This window comes from Chiloscyllium punctatum, chromosome 14 (genome assembly GCF_047496795.1).
Source record: "Chiloscyllium punctatum isolate Juve2018m chromosome 14, sChiPun1.3, whole genome shotgun sequence".
Lineage (NCBI taxonomy): Eukaryota > Metazoa > Chordata > Chondrichthyes > Orectolobiformes > Hemiscylliidae > Chiloscyllium > Chiloscyllium punctatum.
Window position 1 is genome coordinate 186882 of NC_092752.1, and position 24678 is coordinate 211559.

Genomic DNA, 24678 nt, shown 5'->3' on the forward strand with positions numbered 1-24678 from the left:
ATCTATGAAATTCATTCCACAGAAGGCTGTGGAGGCCAGGTCATGATGTATGTTTAAGACTGAGATAGACAGGCTTTTAATCCGTCAGGAGGATCATGGGTTACAGGCAGGAAAATGGGGTTGAGAAACTTATCAGCTGTGATTGAATGCCGGAGCAGACTCGATGGGCTGAATGGCCTAATTTCTAAATAATGTTTATTAGATTACTTAGTGTGGAAACAGGCCCTTCGGCCAAACAAGTCCACACAGACCCTCCGAAAAGCAACCCACCCAGACCCATTCCCCTAAATTTACCCGTTCACCTAATACTACGGGCAATTTAGCATGGCCAATTCACTTAAGCTGCACATTTTTGGATTGTGGTAGGAAACTGGAGCACCCGGAGGAAACCCACGCAGACATGGGGAGAATGTGCAAACTCCACACTGACAGTTACCTGAGGTGGGAATTGAACCCGGGTCTCTGGCGCTGTGAGCGTGCCACCCTCATTTAAGGAAAGATATCATTTTACTGGAGGCAGTTCAGAGAAGGTTCACTGGTATGGATCGATCGCCTTACAAGAAAAGGCAAAACATGTTGGAACTCTACTGATTGGAATTAAGAAGAATGAGAGATGATACCATTGCAAGATATGGGATTCTTAAGGGGCTTGACAGGGTAAATGCTGAAAGATGTTTTTCCACATGGGAGAGCCCTGAAATAGAAGGTTTACTCTCAGAATAGTCATACAGCATGCGAACTGACCTTTCAGCCCAACTCATCCCATGCCGATCAAATATCCCAAAGTAAACTAGTTCCACTTGCCTGCCCACTTTGCTCATATCCTAATCTATTCATGTACCTGTTCAAATGCCTTCTGAATGTTGTAACTGTACATGCAACTATCACTTCCTCTGGATGTTCGTTCCTCGTAAGAATCATCATCTGTGTGAAAAGCTGCCCCTAAAGTCCCTTTTAAACCCTTCTCTTAACTTAAAAATATGGCCCCCAGTTTCGAACTCCTCCACCATAGGGAAAAGACATTTATTATTCACCTTATCTATGACCTCATGATTTTATAAACGTTTATAAGGTTACCCTTCAACTTTCTATGGTCCATTGATATAAAGTCCCAGCCTCTAATGTAGTGTTGTAGAACAGACACACCTAAGGGCTCAGGGACATAATTCTTCGAAGTTTGTATCACATGTCGATCAGGTGATTACAAAAGTATTTAGCGAATTTGCCTTCACTGCTCAGACCCTTTAAGTATCAAAGTTGGTACGTTATGTTGAGGTTGTACATGATGTTGCTGAGGCCTCTTTTGAAGTACTGTGTCCAGTTTTGGTAACTCTTTATAGGAAGGATATTATTAACCTGAAGAGGATACAGAAGAAATTTACCAGGATGTTGTCCGGGAATGGAGGGTTTGAGTTATAAGAGGACGCTGGATCAGATGGGATTTTTTTTCCCAATGGAGGGTAGGAGGTCGAGAGGTGATCCTATAGGGGTTTATAAAGTCAAGAGGGGTATAAATAAGATGAATGGCAAGTGAGCTTTCCCTAGAGTGGGGGATTTCAAATTCAAGGGACATATTTTTAGAGTGAGAAGAGCAAGATTTAAAAAAAAAGACGTGACAGTTTTTTTAAAAAAACAGAGTGGTTCATGTGTGAAATGAACTTCCAGAGGAAGTGGTGAATGTGGGTACAGTAACAACATTTAAAAGACACTTAGATAAGTACATGAAAAAGAAATATTTAGAGGGAGCTGGGACTAGTTTAGTTTGGGATTATGTTCAGCACAGACTGGTTGGACGCAAGGGTCTGTTTCCATGCTGTATGACTCTATCACCCTCCTTATAACTCAAACCCTCCAGCCCGGATCAGAGTGTCCTAGTGCATGACAGCAGGTAATCAGGAAATCTAATACAAAAGCCAAGATCAAGGGGTCACTGCTTAAACAGCAAGAGTTACCAATGTATGAGCAGCAAATATTTGCTCAAACCGTTTGGAACATTCTTCCTGAAAAGCAAGAAATCGATGAGTGGTGGTGGTGGCGGAGGAGGAGGAATGCGGAATGATCAAAGCAATCGTATTTTTATCGAGTGATGGAGCAGCCTCAAGGAACCGAATGCCCCATTCCTGCTTCTAAACTGTCTATTGGTCAGTACTTTAATTATTGAGGAAGAATTGTGCAGCTCCAGGATGATTTTCGAAAGTATCTGCAGTTCAGGGATAAAGAGGTGTCAGGTTAAGACTGAGCGGAGGAGGAATTCTCCTCTTAGAGCATGACTGCTTTTGGACCTTTGGAATTCCTTGCCACAGAGCAGAGAAAGGGCAGAGTCCTTACGTACATTTACGGCTAAGGTAGGTAAAATTCTTGATCAGTAATGGAATCAAGGGGTATAGGGAAAATGCAGGAAAGTGGATGCGAGGAATGTCGGATCAGCCATGATCCTTTGGATGACAGAGTAGGCTCCTATTCCTTTTCTTATGAGCTACAAAACAAAAGAGTTGCACTATTTCTTCTCTCACTTCCTCAGCAGTCCAACATATTTTTATACAATAATTTCAAAAATTCCCTCAATCGACTTGGTGTGCTAATTTAGTTTCTGGTAACTAGATTAATGTCGGTCAGTCTATTCACTTTTAGCTTGTTAAGCCATATCAGAGGTCACTTAAGATTATATCAGAGGGTATTGGTCTGGTATAACATTAGGGCCAGACTAGATAAAGACAACAGAAATCTTGCCTGCAAGTTCCCTTCCAAGCCTCTCATCATCCTGACTTGGAACGAAATGACCGTTCCTTTATAGGTGCTGGGTCAAAGTATTGAAATTTCCTCAGTATTTTAAGTCTACATACAGCACATTGAACTGCAGCGGTTTAAGAAGTCAGCTCACTACCACCGTCTAAAGGGTAACTAGAGATGGGCAATAAATGCTAGCCAGCAGCGATGGCCATGTCCCAGAGAGATAAAAAGAAAGCTTTATGAATCAGATCGGGTTTTATAACAACTGACAACTTAAGCTATACAAACTTCTGGTTAGACGACACATGGAACATAATGAATAGTTTTTAGCACCAAATCTTAGGAAATATGGCCTGACAGGAAGTACAGTATAGATTTTTGAAAATGATTGCTGGATTCCAAAGACAGATTACACCAAGCAGAACTGCATTCCCTGAAATTTAGAAGTTAAAGGTGGTTTGATCAATGGTTTCAAGATATTAAGGGAAACCAGTAGAGAGGAAAGCTATTTCCATTGGTTGAGGATTGCGAGTCAGTATCTACAAATTAGTACGAATAAGAAATATATCGAGTGGTAGAAGTTTAGAACACATTTCCATAAACGACAATTAATGCTCAACCAATAGGAGGTTGCTTGATTTTTGCTAACCTAAGATATTAAAGAATATGAGGCCAAGAAGAATAAACAGCCTTAGGTTGCACAAGTGATTCCATTGTCTACCTCTGCTCCTGTGGATCACTAAATACACTGGTTACACATCTTAAATATCTTAAGCACAACATATCTCAATCACATCAGTTCGGACATTCAAAAACTGTGATGTCACTTGCACAAGTAATCCAGGGGCCCAGGCTAACGCTCTAGAGGACATGGATTCAAATCCCACCATGGCAGCCGTTAAAATTTAAAGTCAACGACTAAATTTCTAATCACAGCAATGGCAGTGATGAAAAGTAATACCAATTGTTGTAAAAACACATCTAGTTCACTCATGTCATTCAAGAAACAAAATCCACTATCCTTACCTGATCTGGACTACAGGTAACTTTAGACCTACAGCAACGTGATTGACTCTTATTTACCTTCTGAACTGGCTTAGCAAGCCACTCATCTCAAAGACAACTTGGGACTGGTAATAAATGCTGGCCTTGCTAATAATGCCCATATCCCATGGGAGAATAATTTTAAAATTAATGATTTTATAACTTACCATTCCTGGTTCATTTAACTTTTCATCAATTGATCTTAATATGTTGCAAGCTTTTGTAACGTGACCTTTAGAGAAAAAGCAAAATCACAAAGATACTTAAGAAATAGTTCAACATTAAGAAAACCACAAAACTTAAGACTTACATTCCAGGACAAGCTCCAAAAAATACCTAACCAAATGTCAAGAAATGAACTTTTATAATATCAATATGCCACAGTACCAATATCTAAAAGGAAGGATACCAACCTTGGACCAAATATAATTGTGCTATTGTCATCTTAATTTCAACTGCACTTTCTGGATGCTGCTCCAAAACTTCCTTAAAGTTAAAATAAAAATTAAATGACTGATTAATAATTTATCTAACAACTCATTAGTAACCCATCTACTAAACAAACATAGTAACAGGGAAATTTTAGGTTTAGAAACAATATGCTGCATGTATAAACATGACAACCAATTTACAGATCTATGCGCTCCACTCATACACAAACACAGTTCCCTATTCCCACCTCCCGCACAGGTACACTTCACAATAAACAGCTCACACAAAGTCAACCACACTGCATTGATCTAGACTTGGACACAGGACAAAGGTATGGCCAACCATAACAATGATGCAAAAATTCCATCAGTGTTACTGGCTCAAAATCTGGAACAGTATCTAATAACATGTTGCAACGTTGTCACATGGGCTATGAGGTTCAAGACTTGCGTTCATCAACACATGCACAAGAGCAAATAGGGATGGTAAGTAACTTTTAAGCGTGGATCAAGTAAAAATGAGACTTTACACCAGTCAGGTCTGGTCCTCAACTTTGAAAAATGTGTCTGAAGTAATGTTATGGATAAATTAAGGACACAAAGACTTATCAGTTAAATACTTACCTTGTTTTGTGCATGGCCTTTGTTTGTTCTTGGAGTTCACGGTCACATTTTTTTATCTTTAGATATGTGCACTAACAATAGATAGACACCAAGGCTTGGTGTGAAGATATAACAAAGTGATAGCGAATTATCCAGATTAGCTGAGAGTGGTTTGAGTTCCATTGAAACTGACTATTTAGTGGTTCTATGCAGTGATGCAATATGAAATAATAAAAACCTTGGATTTCTCTATCAAGTCAAAATCCCATATTTTGACTTTGCAATGCATGCACTGTTGAAGTCCCTGAGCAATAATCACCATGCAAGGTTTTTTTCTACTTGAGCTTGAGAAATCTCCATAATAATAATCATGGACTGCTAGATTTTATAATTTGGCTTTTATGAGAGAATCCCTACAGTGTGTAAGCAGGCAATTCAGCCCATCGAGTCCGTATTGACCTTCTGAAAAGTATCGCACCCAGACCCACCTTCCTAACGTACCCCTTCAATCCTGCATTTAAACGTGGCCAATCCACCTAGCCAGTACATCTGTTAGGAAACTGGAGCACCTGGAGAAAGCCCAAGCAGACATTGGGAAAATGTGCAAATATCACACAGACATGTGTCTGAGGTGGAATTGAAGCTGGGTACCTGGCTCTGAGGCAGCAATGCTAACCATTGAGCCACCGTGCCACCACCTTTAATGTTTCTCAAAGTTTCACACATCACATCTTTGGTAGCTCAGATCCCATGAAAAAGCCAATTTATCAGAGTTTATTACATCTTTCATAAACAGACAAAAGCATTTTATATACACAATTCAGCATTTTTAACAACTGTTTTTGAAGTAATAAAGAGGATTGATGTGGGCAGAGTGGTAAATGTGATCTATATGGACTCAGTAAGACATGTGACAAGGTTCCCCATGGGAGTCTGATTAGCAAGGTTAGATCTCATGGAATACAGAGAGAGCTAGCCATTTGGATACAGAACTGGCTCAAAGGTAGAAGACAGAGGGTGGCGGTGGAGGGTTGTTTTTCAGACTGGAGGCCTGTGACCAGTGGAGTGCCACAAGGATCGGTGCTGGGTCCTCTACCTTTGGTCATTTATATAAATGATTTGAATGTGAGCATAAGAGGTACAGTTAGTAAGTTTGCAGATGACACCAAAATTGGAGGTGTAGTGACAGCGAAGAAGATTACCTCAGATTACAACAGGATCTTGATCGGATGGGCCAATGGGCTGAAGAGTGGCAGATGGAATTTAATTTAGATAAATGCAAAGTTCTGCATTTTGGGAAAGCAAATCTTAGCAGGACCTATACACTTAGAGGTAAGGTCCTAGGGACTGTTGCTGAACAAAGAGACCTTGGAGTGCAGATTCTTAGCTCCTTGAAAGTGGAGTCGCAGGTAGATAGGATAGTGAAAAAAGCTTTTGGAATGCTTTCCTTTATTGGTCAGAGTGTTGAGTACAGGAGTTGGGAGGTTCATGCTGCGGCTGTATAGGACTTTGGTTAGGCCACTGTTGGAATATTGCATGCAATTCTGGTCTCCTTTCTATCAGAAAGATGTTGTGAAACTTGAAAGGGTCAGAAAACAAATTTACAAGGATTTTGCCAGGTTTGGGTGATTTGAGCTATAGGGAGAGGTTGAATAGGCTAGGGCTGTTTACCCTGGAGCATCAGAGGCTGAGGGGTGGCCTTACAGACGTTTATAAAATCATGAGGGGCACAGATAGAACAAACAGACAAAGTCTCTTCCTGGGGTGGGAAGGGCATAGGTTTAGGGTGAGGGGGAAAGATATAAAAGACACCTAAGGGGCAACTTTTTCACAAAGAGAGTGGTACGTGCATGGAGTGAGCTGCCAGAAGTAGTGGTGGAGGCTAGTACAATTGCAACATTTAAAAAGGCATTTGAATGAGTAAAAGAAAGGAGGGTTTGGAGGGATATGGGCCAGGTGCTGGCAAGTGGGACGAGATTGGGTTGGGATATCTGGTCGGCATGGAAGAGTTGGACCAAAGGGTCTGTTTCCGTGCTATACACCTCTATGACTCTATCACTCTAATAATCCACAAACAGCAAAAAGATAAATACACACAGCCTGCTCTCAGTCACATTCTCTACGTAAAATATGTATCAGATGCAAGAATAATCACTTTAAGTCAAAGAAGCTCAATCCATAAAAGCAACATCACTACAGGTGTGATTGAAACCACACGAAATCAAATTAATTATACCCTATGGTTCTAAGTCTCCAAACTGGCTTACCTCCAGGAGCTGAATAGCTTTGGTATGTTGTTTCTCACGGCAATATTGTGCTGCTTGAATTAATACTGGCAGTGGAGTCTGTGGATTCTGCTTCTGCAAACCTAAGGTTAGTTTTCGACACTGGTCTGCCTGAACACAAACAATGCACACTTTTTATTTCCAAGATTTAAAACCACATTGTCACTTATTAGAAAAACATAGATACAACACTTTAAGAAACCTGGAAGAATGAAAGGGTATCTTATTAAAACATACAAATTGTTCGGGATAGACGCAGAAAAGTTGCTTCCCCTTGTGGGAGAGAGTCTGGACTAGGGGTCATAATCCAAGAAAAAATGATCACCCGGTAAGGACAGTGATGAGGAGGACTTTCTTCTCTCAAAGGTAGTGAATCTGTGGAATTCTGTAGAGAACTGTTTAGACAGGGTCATTAAATAAGTTCAGGTTACAGCTGTACAAAACTCTGGTGTGGCTGCACTTGGAGTACTGCGTACAGTTCTGGTCACCGCTTTATAGAAAGGATGTGGAAGCATTGGAAAGGGTGCAGAAGAGATTTACCAGGATGTTGCCAGGTATGGTGGGTAGGTAGGTCTTATGAAGAAAGGCTGAGGGACATGAGGCTGTTTTTGATAGAGAGGAGACGGTTAAGGGGTGACTTAACAGAGACTTACAATATGATCAGAGGATTAGAGAGAGTGGACAGTGTACAGATAGGTGGACCGTGAGAGCCTTTTTGCTCAGATGGTGATGGCTAGCATGAGGGGACATGGCTTTAAATTGAGGAATGATAGATACAGGACAATGTCATAGGTAGGTTCTTTACTCAGTAAGAAGGGCGTGGAATATCCTGCAACAGTAGTAACCTCGCCAAATTTAAGGGCATTTAAATGGTCATTGGATAAATATATGGATGTTAATTGAACAGTGTAGATTAGATGGGTTTCAGATCAGTTTCACAGATTGGCACAACATCGAGGGCCGAAGGGCCTGTACTGCGTTGTATTGTGCTATGTTCAAAGTGGAATTAGACAGATTTTTAATCAGTAAAGGAATCAAGGGAAAAGGCAAGAAAGTACATTTGATGATGATCAGATGAGTGATTATCTCACTGAATGGCAGAGCAGACCAGATGGGCTGAATGGCCTACTTTCCCTATTTCTCCTTATGGTTTGCTACCCCAGCATGATTCTGGTAAACCTTTGTTACACTCTATCCACAGACACAATGTCCTTTCTCAGATAAGGAGACTGAAACTACACACAATACACCAGATGTGCTCTCATTAAGACTACAGGGATGGTCTGTACCTGGCCACAATAGATTGGCCCATGTCTGTTAACACAAAATTACTGATAGGTGGAAAGTAGAATCAATCAGCAGGATTTAAAACAAAATGGCAGACAGATACTAAGCAAAACAGCCCGCTCAGATACAGTAAAACATAAAACCAACATTGAACAAAGCACTCCCAAGGACAGTAAAATGGAACCAGCCTTTCCCCATTTAAAACAGTTCTGCTAAGATCTGAGGTTTGATAAATGATTAATTCCAGCAACATTAAATGAAAGGGTAATTTTCCCAGTAAATAAACAAACACCAGGTGCAAAATATTATCTACCAGCTCTGTAAACAGCTAACAGAACAACATCTCAAGCTATTTTGCAGTAAATGTTCCTTTGAAATTAATTACCTATATTATTAAGTGATAGGTTCTAGTTAAAGGTTCTTCAGAATCATTGGGGCAGTTTTCAACATGAAAATAGATACACATAACCAATGATTAATCAAGGTATTAAAGGAAAAGCATTTAGACCGAGATGCGAAGTTAACCAGCTTTAGGAAATGACTTTTTACACCCTGAACAGCCCACAATTAACTTTAGCAAAAATAAATATTACAAATCTTTTAGCAATTAGCTAAAACTACTGTCTTATGTATTTTCACATCTAATTAAGATGGTGGGAAATATAAGAGGACTAACTGAATTTGATAAAGGCAGCACATAGAATTTCTACTGTCCAGACTGATACAAAGTACTTATTCAACTCCTCTGCCATTCCTTCGTTTGCCAATACTATTTCCCTATCCTTATTCTCTGAAGGGTTGACTTCACTTTTATCTCCTCCCTCTCATGACTGTGTTCACCAACATTTTTGGGATGTTATTTGTCCCCTCCTTTAAGAAGACAGAAACAAAATGTATTTAAAATGGGTCTGCCATTTCTTTGTTTCCCATTATAAAACTTACCCTGTTTCTGATTGTAAGGATATTAATGAACACTATTCCATTTTAGAACGAACAACAATGGATTCAAGGTTGCCATTAGGTAACTTTTTATTCCAGATGTATTTCAATCCAAATTTCACCACTGTAGGATTCATACGTCTGCCCCGACAGCATTATCTGGATCTCAGAATTACTAGGCCACAACTTCCTAATTTGGGCTCAATGCTGCACATTTTAAAGCCTCGGATCCCAAATGTTTCAAACATTTTGTCAATCTACCCTGCCACTTATGATTTGTGGACTTGTGCATATTTAATCCCAAACTGCTCTTTTCCTGCTTCAATTTAAGAAATGTGTCAAATAAGAAATGCACGTATACCTTTAACAGCATCTTTTAGACCCATGACCTCTACACCATAGAAGAGAAATGCACTAAGATGAACAGTACATGACCTGCAACTTTTCCTCCAGATCATGCAGCATCCTGACTTGGAACTATATCACTGTTCCTTCATTGTTGCTGGGTTAAAACCCTGGAATTCCCTTCTTAACTGGACTTAGGGTTTCCCACAAGGACTGCAGCAGGTCACTATTACCTTTTAAAGCAATTAGGGATACAAGGCGGATGCTGGCCAAGCCAGAAATACCCACATCCTGTGAAATTTAAAAAAAAACACATTTTATAATCCATATACACCAATGCTTCCTGGTGCTCAACCAAATTTTACCTTCATTTTCCCTCTGTTCCTATTGTTCATTTGCTAAGTATGGTGGGCTGACACTTAAGATCTGATCACTTAACAACTTAATCTAAACTTGCTGCTGCACAGTGAACGCCTCTTCAATAAAGCTCCTGCTGTTGTTAAAACATTTCGGTCTCCTGGCCATTGCTGAAACCTGACAGTTTCTTTTACTCCAAGAGCTCTAACTTTGCTTATATGTTTGTTGCTCATTACTTCACCAAATTACTTTGCAAGTCCAATCACACTATTGTCAACTCTCTCCTCATTTAAAAAAAAGTTAAACATGATTCCCCCGTACAAATCTGAATCATAATAAAAGTTGATCCAAATTGTCCATGGGGGACTTTTAATTTTATCCTCAGCTACAATTTCTAAATGCTTTCCCACCTCCAAGGTCAATGTCTTTTTCAGTCAACTTTGGGAAAGTTTAGATGTGCAATAGGTTTAAAGCAGGATAACAGGAGGACGGATTAAAACAAAATACTTGTACTAGCTTAAATCTTCTACATTTGCTACTTTTTGCTTTTCTCACCAAAGATCAATGACCTGAAATGTTCAACTTGTATATCTATCTGGATTTGTTACCAACATTATGCAACAATCACAGTCGTGTCAACAGTTGAGCAAACATTCAGTCTGCACCAATTTGTCACTAGTAAAGTGGACAAATCTTTGGGGGAAAAAAGAAACTTTTTGAGTTATCAGGTAGTTGTGGTGATGGGGTGCTTATTTAGGAAACAGAACATGTTCAATTACCTGATTTGTATGCATAGCCAACAAAGCCTTGTTGAATTCAACAATTTGTAGCTGTTTCTGAGTGAGTTTATGCTCCACACCTTCGGTGTTGGTCAATTTTACTTTCTTCTTGGAATCAAACACATTTTGGTCCTACAAAAGACAGTTTCAGTTTGGATTATAAACTTTCATCTTAAAAGGCATGAAGCTACAAACAGGAACACTATTAATTTCACTTTTGATGCAATGCAACTGAAGGGTAGAAACAACAGAAAAGTATATCACAATGACCATTCAATCTCGACAGTAACCGCATCAACTCATTATGTTTAGTTTTTATTCACTATGAAACAACTTTTTTCTTTATATTTCACTCCATATGCTTTCCAGAAGTTGAACCAGAGCATAGAAACACAAAAAAGGCAAGTTGCTTGGCCCTTCACGCTTGCTCCGTTATTCATCATCATTATAGCTGACCATCTAACTCTTATCCTATTCCCGCTTCCCACCCCCCCCCCCCAACCCTTTGGTCCCTTTAGCTCATGTGCTATATCCAATTCTTTATTGGAATTGTACAATTTTTTGTTTTTAACTGCTTTCTGTGGTAACAAGTTCGACAAGCTGGTCACTGAGTGAAGAAGTTGCTCTTCATCCCAGTCCTGAATATTTACCTCATATCCTCAAAGCGTGACTTCTGGTTCTGCACTTTGCCCACTATCAGAAACATCCTTCCTACATCTACCTATAAACTTTCATCTTAAAAGGCATGAATTAGAATTTAGAATTTTACAAGGTTGTTACGATCCTTCCTCATTGTTCTAAACTCCAGCAAAAATGATCCTAACCAATTCAAATTCTCAAACATCAGTCCTTTCATTCCAGGATTTAGGCTGGTAAACCTTTGCTGTACTCCTCTACACAGAAAGAACCTCCCACCTCAGGTAAAGAGATCAAAACTGCACACAATATTTCAGGTGTGCTATCATCAGAGTCCTATATAATTGCAGCATGACATCCCTTCTCCTGTCCGCAAATCCTATTGCTATGAAGGCCAACATTTCATTTACCTTCTCTACATCCTGCTGCACCTGCATGCTTATACCAGTCGCTGAAGGTATAAGTGTTCTCCATTCTCAGTCAGATGATAATTCCCAAATGGAAAACCTCATTTAATCAAATTATACTTCACCTGATTTGCTCAGCTTGCCCAAATCACATCTCTGCATTCTCCTCATAAGCTCACCTGCCCACTCAGCTTTGTCTCATCTCCAAATTTGGAGGTATTACATTTAGTTTCCTCATCCAAATCATTAACATATATTTTGAAAAGCTGGGCTGTCAGGATTGATCCCTGTACTCCAAAAGTTACTGCCTGCCATTTGGAAAAAGATCCTTTTATTCCACTTTTTGTTTCCTGTTTGCCAACCAGTTCTTTTTTTATCCATCTCAATACACTACCCCAATCCCATGAACTTTCACTTTTTACATTAGTCACTTATGTGGGACTTTGTCAAAAACATTTTGAAAGTCGAAATAAACTACATAAACTGGTTCCACTTCATCAACACTACCAGTTAAATTCTGGAAGAATTCTAGTAATTTGTAAAGCACGATTCCCTCTTTGCAAATACATGCTGATTGTCCGATCAGGCCACTTTGAACCCTATAATAGGCAAATCATTGAAATTCTGGAAAAAGCCTGGTTAAGGTTTGGTATTATGTTGATAATTAAATATCAACAGACATTCCTTAAAGTTGAGCCTGAACATGGACTCATGGATAAAGTACCTTGTTGAGGGTGATGATATTATTGGCAGTTACAGCAAGCAGTCCAACATCAGAGGGCCTTCAAAAGAGGAACAAAACTTAGACATGACTCCAACTCAGGAACGTATATTTAAACATTCTAAACATATGATCTCAACTTTTTATTGCTTACTTCAACTTTATCACTTGATTGTAAAGTTGCAAAGCATCATCATTCCACCCCTGGAGTTGCATAACATAAGCCATCTGAGCATGAATTATTGCCAGTTCAGCATCAATCTCTTCATCGCTTATATCCTATAAATGAAATGGATTATCAGTACATTAGAATTGGGCATGTTCAGGAGGAAAATATATTCACCTTTTGAAATTAAAAAACAACATTTCGAAACTTTTTACAGAATGTACATTCTCAGCAAAGATTAGATTAGATTACTGTTTAGATTAGATTACTTACAGTGTGGAAACAGGCCCTTCGGCCCAACAAGTCCACACCAACCCTCCGAAGCGCAACCCACCCAGACCCATTCCCCAATATTTACCCCTTCACCTAACACTATGGGCAATTTAGTATGGCCAAATCACCTAACTTGTACATCTTGGCACTGTGGGAGGAAACCAGAGCACCCGGAGGAAACCCATGCAGACACGGGGCAAATGTGCAAACTCCACACACAGTTGCCCAAGGTGGGAATTGAACCCGGGTCTCTGGCGCTGTGAGGCAGCAGTGCTAACTACTGTGCTGCTGTGCCGCCTCAAGTGTCACTTTGACTGTTAGGATCCCAGATTTTGTGTCACAATCCAGCCTGGGACGAGTTATCCAGAGAAATGAGAGTAGCAAGGCATTTAATGAGAGAATAAACCAACAATATTCCATCATTTTGAACAACTAACAATACTGTTACGACGCAGTAATAAAGTTATAACAGTACTACAAACACACACAACTTGCATTCTAACTTCCAGTTAGAACCAACCCAAGGTAAATAATGGCTCATAGACACACTGTAATTGATCACCCACAGAGCACATCAAATGGCAACTGTGATCAAGACAAATCCTCACCAGATTTCTCATCAGTCATCCAAATGTTAATGACACTCAGGATCCCAGTGCCTTCACTTTCAATGACCCAGCCTGGAAAGTCCCTTCAAAGCTCACATTCTGATAGTTCACTCTCCAATCAGGGCTACACTTCCCTCTATTCTGGAAACTGCACTCCAGTACCTATTTAAAGACACATCAGTTTGTCTGTAGACAGCTAAACCTCACTAAGCTGGTACTTCCTCTGCTTTTCTCTGAGCTCGAACCTTGCTCAGCTGCACAATGTCATTACGGCTTATTGACTCCCTTCACTTTTGCTCTCAGCCAAAATGAAGCTATTAATGACCTATAGCCTTTTACAGCTCCCACAGCTGCCAGGGCTTTTCCTGAACCCTAACAGCAAAATCCAGTATGCTTCCCAACTTCCCAAACATCTTCCGAATCCTAACAGCTTGGAGCAGCACTTTATTGGGATGCAGCCTCTTCTTCCTGTGCCTCAGCACCTAACTAACAGCTCAATACTATGATCTGATATTTTGACTGCTTCCATTCAAATATCTAAAACTGACTGTTCAGTAATCCTGGAATTGTTGAGTGGCCTGTTGAAAACTTCGTCTGGATTAGAGTGGTGCGGGAAAACCAGCCCCACTGTTATTACTAAGAAATTTTGAATGTAACCAACAAAACCAATATGTAAATGCAGCAATCTGTTTTAACTTCTAAATGTTGCAAAATTCAGATGGCTGGCTTGCACAGTGCAAGAATTAATACAAAAAGAAAATGTCATTTCACAATGAATCAGGATATCCATATTGTTGCACAAAAGCTTTCAAAGTTTCAACCAGTAAACCAATCCTGCATGTAATATCCAGTAAAAGTTCAGGTAGACGATCAAATATTATTCACATTGTCACTGGTACGAACACTCCCACAATTTCCAATGCAACCGGTGCACGTTCAAACTGAGACTATTATGGCCCTTGTTCCAAAGTAATATATTGCTAGCAATATTTTAGAATTAGCAAAGAAAGCAATAAGGGATAAGGATCACATAATGAAGTAACAAGGGGTGAGTTGAAGGGGAATTTCCAATCTACCCCAAAATGACACCAGATGGAAGCACAGTATCTTTCTAAAATTAAAAAATTCCAAGGGATTGCCTGCAGTTAGGGAAGTTTCAAAGTAGCAGCAACAGGAGATCCTGCTGTGAAGACAGCGTATGGAAACAGTTGTGCACAAAAGTCAAAGTCAAAAAACATGTAAAGGGTTAAATGAAATACTAATACTGGAATATTTGGAAAACAATTCATACTAGTGTAGGCAAACAAAATAACAATTTGTCAATTATAAATTAGAAACACTTCAGAGCACTCAAAAATGTCAAAATCAAGGCTGCTTCTCGTAAACATAATTTACAATCTAAAAATATTTGCCTTGCATCTAAATTGAAAAACATGCACCAAAAAAAAAGTATTGAAGCATATTGTGTTTAAAGTTTTCTATCAAACATACTTCTTATTTGTAACTTTTTGATCATCCTTTCTTAAAGGGTGATCCTCTATGTTGGTATGTGGTCTCATGGATGCCGGCAGCACCTCAATGGGCATCACTTGCTGGGAGCACCACAGAATAAAACAGGTATCCTTCAGAGATACCTCCCAGCCTAATCCAACAGTGCTAAGAACAATTATTGCACCTTATCAAGATACTCCAATTCTCCAGGAAAAGGAATGAAACCATGGACCTTCCTATCAATACCACGGCATGAGCAATACATTGAATACAAAGTTATTTTATTCTTAAGGGACCTTCATAAAATTGACACAAAAGTACAACACTGCATTCCTGTTGGAAAAATATTGTAAACCATCTTGTTTATTTCTGAGCTGAAAGAATTTGAGACCCAAGTTGCCTTCTGTGCCACAATTATGGAGAGAACCTATATCAATCTGCACTAAAATCAATATATTTTAGTCAGTCTAAGATCACTATTTTGAAATACTCACAGTATCCTCTGAATAAGACTGTCGACAGAGTTCTGAAACAAAAAAGCATATGATGAATACAAGACTCAATTTTTTATTGACTCCTACTTGTGCTCAGTATTTTGTTGGGTTTTATTGTTACTTTTAACGTTATAACATACATGATTCATTTATCAACTTGTAGCAAATTAGTGACAGCGTTAATGCCATGAAACTAATATTCCAGGCTAATGATCTGGGAACTTGGGTTCAAATCCCACCACTGCAGCTGGTGGAATTTCTTTTTAAATTATCCCAAGGGATATGGCCTTCAATAGCTGGCCTGTCTGTAGTTGCCCTGACAAAGGTAACAGTGAACTGGCTTCTTGAACTGCTGTAATCCATGTGCTGTAGGTCACACTTTCGGTACAAGGCAAATTGGTTACAGTCAGGGGATGGAAAGGGAACTGGCAGACAGTGCAGGGATCACTTGAACATAGAACATAGAAGAATAGAGCGCAGTACAGGCCCTTTGGCCCTCGATGTTGCGCCAATCCAAGCCCACCTAACCTACACTAGCCCACTATCCTCCATATGCCTATTCAATGCCCATAAAGAGGGAGAGTCCACCAATGCTACTGGCAGGGCATTCCATGAATTCACGACTCGCTGAGTAAAGAATCTACCCCTAACATCTGTCCTATACCTACCACCCCTTAATTTAAAGCTATGCCCCCTCGTAATAGCTGACTCCATACGTGGCTGTTCCTCTCAATAACAAGCATATCATTTTGGATACTATTGGGGGGGGGAAGGAGGGGAAAACAACTTATCAGGGGCAAGCCATAGGGTTCAGGTCTCTGGCACAGAGTCTGTCCCTGTTGCTCAGAAGGGAAGGGGTGGGGTGGGGTGGGAAAGAGAAGAGAAGAGCAGAGCATTAGTCATTGGGGATTCCATAGCTAGGGGGATATATAGGAGGTTCTGTGGGAACAAGAGAGACTCGTGGTTGGCATTTGCCTCCCAAATGCCAGGGTTTGTGATGTCTCTGATCGTACTTTCTAGATCTTTGACGAGGAGGGGGAGGGGGAGGGGGAGGGGGAGGGGGAGCAGCCCCAAGTCGTAGCCCACATAGGCACTAGTAACATAGGTAGGAAAAGGAATGGGGATTGAAGGCAGAAATTCAGGGAGCGAGGGTGAAAGCTTAGAGCTAGAACAAGATTATCATCTCTGGTTTGTTAACTGTGTCACATGCTAGCCAGGTGAGGAACAGAAAGAGAGGGGAGTGGAACATATGGCCACAGGGATGGTGCTGGAGGAAGGATGTCGGATACCTGGATAATTGGGACTCATTCTGGGGTAGGTGGGACCTCTAAAAAACAGGATGTGCTACACCTGAATCAGAGGGGTACCAACATCCTGCGGTGGAAATTTGCTAATGCTCTTTGGGAGGGTTTAAACTAATTTAGCAGGGGGATGGAAACCTAAATTTTAGTGCCAGTGTCCAGGAGATTGAGAGTAGTAACGTAAGTAGTAAGGTTTCAAGGTTGTCACAGTGCACTGGCATGCAGGAAGGTGATTTGAAGTGTGTCTACTTCAGTGTCAGGGAACCTCGATAAGTATGCCCCTGTCAGGCAGGGAGGAAGTGGTTGAACGAGGTAGCCATGGTTTACTAAAGAATTAGAATTTCTTGTCAAGCAGAATAATTAGAGCTGAAAACGTGTTGCTGGAAAAGCACAGGTCAGGCAGCATCCAAGGAACAGAAGAATCGACGTTTCGGGCATAAGCCCTTCTTCAGGAATGAGAAAAGTGTGTCCAACAGGGAGGGGGACTTGGGGGAGGGGCGTTGGAAATGCGATAGGTGGAAGGAGTTCAAGGTGAGGGTGACAGGCCGGAGTTGGGTGGGGGCGGAGAGGTCAGGAAGAAGATTGCAGGTTAGAAAGGCGGTGCTGAGTTTGAGGGATTTGACCGAGGTGTTGGGCTACGAGGTGGTTGGTCGGTCTGGGTGTCCCAAAGGTGTTCTCTGAAACGTTCCGCAAGTAGGCGGCCTGTCTCCCCAATATAGAGGAGGCCACATCGGGTGCAGCGGATGCAGTAAATGATGTGTGTGGAGGTGCAGGTGAATTTGTGGCGAATATGGAAGTATCCCTTGGGGCCTTGGAGGGAAGTGAGGGGGGAGGTGTGGGCGCAAGTTTTGGATTTGTTGCGGTTGCAGGGGAAGGTGCCGGGAGTGGAGGTTGGGTTGGTGGGGGATGTGGACCTGACGAGGGAGTGGTCTTTTCGGAATAATTAGTCTTATGTTAGAATGACATGTGAAGGTTCAGTTAGGGCACTTGAAAGTTACAAGTCAGCCAGGAAAGACCTAAAGAGAGAACTAAGAGGAGCCAGGAGGGGACATGAGAAGTCATTGGCATGTAGGATCAAGGACAACCCTAAAGCTTTCTATAGATATATCAGGCAGAAAAGAATGACTAGAGTAAGATTAGGGCCAATAAAGGACACTAGTGGGAAGCTGAGTGTGGAGTCCGAAGGGATAGGGAAAGCGCGAAATAAAGATTTTTCGTCAGCATTCACAGTGGAAAAAGACAATGCTGTCAAGGAGAATACAGAGATACAGGCTACTCAACTAGATGGGATTGAGGTTCACAAGGAGGTGGTTTTAGCCAATCTGGAAAGTGTGAAAAATAGATAAGTCCCCTGGTCTGGATAGAATTTATCATAGGATTATATGGGAAGCCAGGGAGGAGATTACAGAGCCTTTAGCTTTGATCTTTACATCATTTTCTACAGGATTTGTGCCAGAACACTGGAGGATAGCAAATGTTGACCCCTTGTTCAGGAAGGGGAGTAGAGACAATCCGAGTAATTATAGATTCTTGAGCCATACTTCAGTTATGGGTAAAGTGTTAGAAAAGGTTATAATGGATAGGATTTATGATCATCTAGAAAGGAATAAATTGATTAGGGATAGTCACAAGGTTTTGTGAAGGGTAGGTTGTGCCTCACAAACCTTATTGAGTACTCTGAGAAGGTGACCAGACAGGTGGATGAGGGTAAAGCAGTTGGTGTGGTGTATATGGATTTAGGTCATGCCCATGGTTCCCCACAATAGGCTATTGCACAAAATATGGACGCATGGGATTGAGGGTTGGATCAGAAATTGGCTAGCTGAAAGACAACAGAGAAAGACGACCAGTACCTAATCAGTTGTACCCTAGAACTTGGTGGGAAGCTAGAGAAGTGATCGCTGGGCCCCTTTCTGAGATATTTGTATCTTCGATAGTCACAGGTGAGGTGCCAGATGACAAGAAGCTGGCTGACATGGTGCCATTATTTAAGAAAGGTGCTAAGAACAAGCCAGGGAACTATAGACCGGTGAGCCTGACATCGGTGGTGGGCAAGTTGTTGGGAGGGAATCCTGAGGGACAGGAATTACATGCATTTGGAAAGGCAAGGGCTGAGTAGGGATAATCAACTTGGCTTGGTGCATGGGAAATCATGTCTCACAAACTTGATTGAGTTCTTTGAAGAAGTAACAGAGTATTTCTGAGGGCAGAGCGGTAGACATGATCTATGTGGACTTCAGTAAGGCATTCATTAGCAAGGTTAGATCTTATGGAATAAAGGGAGAACTCGCCATTTGGATACAGAACTGGCTCAAAGGTAGAAGACAGAGGGTGATGGTGGAGGGTTATTTTTCAGACTGGAGGCCTGTGACCAGGGGAGTGCCACAAGGATCGGTGCTGGGTCCTCTACTTTTCGTCATTTATATAAATGGTTTGGATGTCATAACAGGTATATTTAATAAGTTTGCTGATTACACCAAAATTTGAGGTGTAGTGGACAGCAAAGTAGGTTACCTCAGATTACAACTGGATCTTGATGGGAGTTCAATTTAGCTAAATATGAGGTGCTGCATTTTGGGAAAGCAAATCTTAGCAGGACCTATACACTTAGAGGTAAGGTCCTAGGGAGTGATGCTGAACAAAGAGACCTTGGAGTGCAGGTTCATAGCTCCTTGAAAGTGGAGTCGCAGGTAGATAGGATAGTAAAGGTGGCATTTGGTATGCTTTCTTTTATTGGTCAGAATATTGAGTACAGGAGTTGGGAGGTCATGTTGTGGCTGTACAGGAAATTGGTTCAGCCACTTTTGGAACAGTGCATGCAATTTTGGTCTCCCTCCTATCAGAAGAATGCTGTGGAATTTGAAAGGGTTCAGAAAGGATTTACAAGGATGTTGCCAGGGTTGGAGGATGTGAGCTATAGAGGGTGGTTGAGTAGGCTGACCCTGAAGCGTCGGAGGCTGAGGGGTGACCTTATAGAGGTTTCTAAAATCATGAGGAGCATGGATAGGATAAATAAACAAAGTGGGAGAGTCCAGGACTAGAAGACATAGGTTGAGGGTGAGAGGGGAAAGATAGAAAAGAGACCGAAGGGGCAATAGTTTCACGCAGAGTGAGATACGTCCATGTAATGAGCTGCCAGAGGAAGTGGTGGAGGCTAGTACAATTGCAACATTTAAAGGCATTTGGATGGGTATATGAATAGGAAGGGTTTGGAAGGATATGGGCCGGGTGCTGACAGGTGGGACTAGATTGGTTTGGGATATCTGGTTTGTATGGACGTGTTGGACCAAAAGGTCTGTTTCCATGCTGCACATCTCTATGACTGCAGAGTTTGGATCTAATCTGTTGGTTGTGAATCACTTAGTGGTGTCTACCACTTGCTGCTTATGCCTTTTGGTAGCTTCATTAGATTGATACCTCATTTATAGATATGCCTGATGCTGCTCCTGACATGACTATCTTACTGTTCATTGAAACAGGGTTGATGGCAATGGCTGAGTGGGGTATATGCTGAGACATGCGGTCACCGATTGTACTGGAGTACAATTCTGCTGCTCTTAGTGGCCCACAGCACACCATGGATGCCCAGTCGAGTTACTAGATCTGTTTAAGGTCTGCCCCATTTAGCACAGTGATAGTGCCACACAAAACAATCGAGGTTATTCTCAATGTGAAAACGGAACTTTGTCTCCACAGCGGTCACTCTTACTGACAGTTGCATGGACAGAGCATCTGCATTGACAGATTGGTATGGTTGAGGTCAGGTATATTTTTCTCTCGTTTGTTCTCTCCCTATCTGCTACACACAGTCTAGCAGCTATGTCCTTTAGGACCCACCAGCTCGAACAGTGGTACTGCAACCGAGCCACTCTTGACAAAGGACTTTGAAATCTTCCACCGTAACTCATCCTCGCCACTGTTAGTGCTGCTCCACATGGTTGAGTACCAATTCATCAGCCAGTATGCACTAATCAACAGGAATTCATTGCCCTTGTTTAACCTGAAGCCATGAGATTTCATAGGGTCTGCAGTCAACGTTGAGGACTCAAGGCAATTCCCACCTGAACACATATCACCATGCCACCACCTCTGCCAGGTTTGTCGAACCAGTGAGATAGGACGTATTTAGAGATGGTGATGGCAGTGTCTGGGACATTGTCTCTAAAGTATAATTCATGATATGCCTTTATCAGACTGTTGTTCGACTTGTCTGAGACAACTCTTACTTTTAGCACTAGCTAAAATGTTAGTAAAGAGGACTTTGCAGAGTTAACAGAGTTGTTTCTGTTTTTGTCTTTTCTGGTGCCTAAGTTGATGGCAGGTGGTCTGTCCAGTTTCATTTCTTTGTTGCATCTTTGCAGCAAGTGACACACTAGAATGGTTTGCTAGGCCACTTCAGAGGGCAGTTGAGAGTCAACTGCATTGCTGTGGGTCTAAAATCACATGCAGGCCAGACCAGGTGAGGACGGCAGATTTCCTTCCTTGAAGAATGTTAGTGAGTCAGATGGATTTTTCCACCAAGTGACAACGGTTTCGTGGTCATCAGTACAGTCTTAATTCCAGATTTTGTCGGTTGACTTCAAATTCCACCATCTGCCATGGCAGGATTTGAACTTGGGATCCTAAAACATTAGCTGAGTTAGCGTGCTTTGAGAAGACTTGTAGCTCAGGTTGTGGTTTTTTTTTAGATTAGATTACTTACTTACATTAGATTAGATTAATTACTTACAGTGTGGAAACAGGCCCTTCGGCCCAACAAGTCCACACCGCCCCGCCGAAGCGTAACCCACCCATATCCCTACATCTACATCTACCCCTACCTAACATTACGGGCAATTTAGCTTAGCCAATTCACCTGACCGGCACATTTTTTGGAGTGTGGGAGGAAACCGGAGCACCCGGAGGAAACCCACGCAGACACGGGGAGAACGTGCAAACTCCACACAGTCAGTCGCCTGAGGCGGGAATTGAACCCGGGTCTCCGGCGCTGTGAGGCAGCAGTGCTAACCACTGTGCCACCGTGCCACCCACCAGATGGTTCCGGATGTAGGCTTGCTCGCTAAGCTGGAAGGTTCATTTTCAGACATTTCGTCATCATACTAGGTAGCATCTTCAGTGAGCCTCCAAATGAAGCATAAGGGGTATAGCCGTTTTCTAGTTATGTGTTTGGGTTTCCTTGAGTTGGCGATGTCATTTCCTCTGGTAATGTCATCTCCAATGGTGTGGTCATTTCCTGTTCTATTTCTCAGCGGATGGTAAATGGGATCCAAGTCAACGTGTTGGTTGATGGAATGGCGATTAGAAATCAAAGAGAAAGCAAACACACTACTTGCAAATATCAACAGTTACCAACAAGTGGTGACAGACCCGACCCCACAACTAGAGAATCAAATCACAGCCCTACTCAAAAAAACTTCAGAAATCCAGAGAAATAAATAGGACCAACTTCCAAAAATGAAACCAGATGGATCCAATACACCGCACTTCTACGGATTACTCAAAGTTCACAAACCAGGAACCCTCCTCAGATCTATAGTCTTGCTACCTGGAACACCAACTTACAGATTGGCCAAGGAATGACACCAAAGACTAAAACACTTAGTAGAAGACTCACGCCACTCCATCCGCTCTACCCAAGAATTCCTCAAGACCAAAGACACCAAGATAGAAGAGGGTGAAATAACGGTCCCCTTTGACGAAACAGCCTTGTTGACATCCATCAACGAGGAGAACTCAACACGGACCAACTCAACACGGACGTTTACTATAAACCGACCAACGCCCACAGCTACCTAGATTACACCTCCTCCCACCCTGCCCCCTGTAAAAACGCCATCCCATATTCCTAATTCCTACGCCTCCACCGCATCTGCTCCCAAGAGGACCAATTCCAATACCATACAACCCAGATGGCCTCCTTCTTCAAAGGCCGCATTTTCCCCTCCAATGCTGTTGACGATGCTCTCCACCACATCTCCTCCACTTCCCGCTCCTCTGCCCTTGAACCCCGCCCCTCCAATCGCCACCAGGACAGAACCCCACTGTTCCTCACCTACCACTCAACCAACCTAGAGATACATCATATTATCCTTCGTAATTTCCGCCACCTCCAAACAGACCCCACTACCAAGGATGTATTTCTCTCCTCTCCCCTATCAGTGTTCTGGAAAAACCACTCCCTCCGCGACTCCCTCATCAGGTCCACTCCCGGCACCTTCCCCTGCAACCACAAGAAATCCAAAACATGCGCCCATACCTCCCACCCCCCCCAACTTCCCTCCAAGGCCCCAAGGGATCCTTCCATATCCATCACAAATTCACCTGCACCTCCACACACATCATTTACTGCATCCGCTGCACCCGATGTGGCCTCCTCTACATTGGGGAGACAGGCCGCCTACTTGCGGAAAGTTTCAGAGAACACCTCTGGGACACCAGCACCAACCAACCCAACCGCCCCGTGACTGAACACAAACTCCCCCTCCGACTCCGCCAAGGACATGCAGGTCCTTGGCCTTCATCGCCAGACCATGGTAACATGACGCCTGGAGGAAGAGCGCCTCATCTTCCGCCTAGGAACCCTCCAACCACAAGGGATGAACTCAGATTTCTCCAGTTTCCTCAATTCCCCTCCCCCCACTTTGCCTCAGTCTCAACCCTCTGATTCAGCACCGCCTTCCTAACCTGCAATCTTCTTCCTGACCTCTCCGCCCCCACCCCCTCTCCGGCCTATCACCCTCACCTTAACCTCCTTCCACCTATTGCATTCCCAACACCCCTCTTCCAAGTCCCTCCTCCATACCTTTTATCTTAGCCTGCTTGGCACACCTTCCTCATTCCTGAATAAGGGCTTATGCCCAAAACGTCGATTCTCCTGCTCCTTTGATGCTGCCTGACCTGCTGCACTTTTCCAGCAACACATTTTTCAGCGCTGACATCCATCAACATCAACCTGACCAAGGAAACACTGACTACACTATTAGAAGACCCACAACACATACACCAAACACCACCAACTTCATCAGCAAGGACAATATTCTCAAGCTAGTGGACCTATGCTTTACCACACACTTCACCTTCAACAACAAAACCTACAGACAAACCAACAGAACACCCATGGGATCTCCGATATCAGGGTTCTTAGCAGAGGCAGTAATGCACAGACTCAAACAAACAGCTCTGCCAAACATCTAACCCAAACTTTGGGTCCGCTACTTGGATGGCACCTTGGTCATCACTAAATGAAACAAATTAGAGGAAACTTTCAAGACCATCGATAATACCCTTATTGACATAAAATTCACTAAAGAGGAGGAAAACAACAACAAACTGCCATTTTTAGAAGTCGCAGTAGAGCAAATACCCAATGGGGAACTTCAAATCAGTGTCCACAGGAAAACAACACATACGGACCAAATATTGAACTACAGAAACAATCATCCCAACATACACAAATTAAGTTGCATCAGAACATTATTTCAACGAGCAACACACACTGCAGCACACAGGAACTACGAAGAACAGGAAAATCACCTATACCAGGTATTCAAAAAGAATGGGTACCCAATGACAGTCGGCTGATTTCTAAGCGAATCCAAACAAGCAGACAAAACACATCCAGAAACTCTAGCCACTCTGCCCTACATCAAAGACATCTCAGAAATGACTGCCAGACTACTCAGACCCCTTGGCATCACTGTAGCCCACAAACCCAACACACTAAAACAGCAGCTAATGAACTTGAAAGACCCTATACAGACAAGCAAAACTAATGTCATTTA

At 42.1% G+C, this 24678-nt stretch overlaps 1 protein-coding gene across 1 annotated transcript in view; it reads right to left on the reverse strand.

Moving 5' to 3' along the window:
• Positions 1 to 24678, reverse strand: part of srp72 (signal recognition particle 72) — an 89807-nt gene that overhangs the window by 45775 nt on the left and 19354 nt on the right. The window contains exons 6-12 of the mRNA XM_072583697.1: positions 15597 to 15628; positions 12719 to 12843; positions 12568 to 12625; positions 10801 to 10932; positions 7076 to 7204; positions 4188 to 4260; positions 3942 to 4006 (exon numbers count right to left, since the gene is read on the reverse strand). Coding sequence (XP_072439798.1) covers positions 3942 to 4006; positions 4188 to 4260; positions 7076 to 7204; positions 10801 to 10932; positions 12568 to 12625; positions 12719 to 12843; positions 15597 to 15628 — 614 coding nt within the window. The remainder of the gene's footprint in view (positions 1 to 3941; positions 4007 to 4187; positions 4261 to 7075; positions 7205 to 10800; positions 10933 to 12567; positions 12626 to 12718; positions 12844 to 15596; positions 15629 to 24678) is intronic.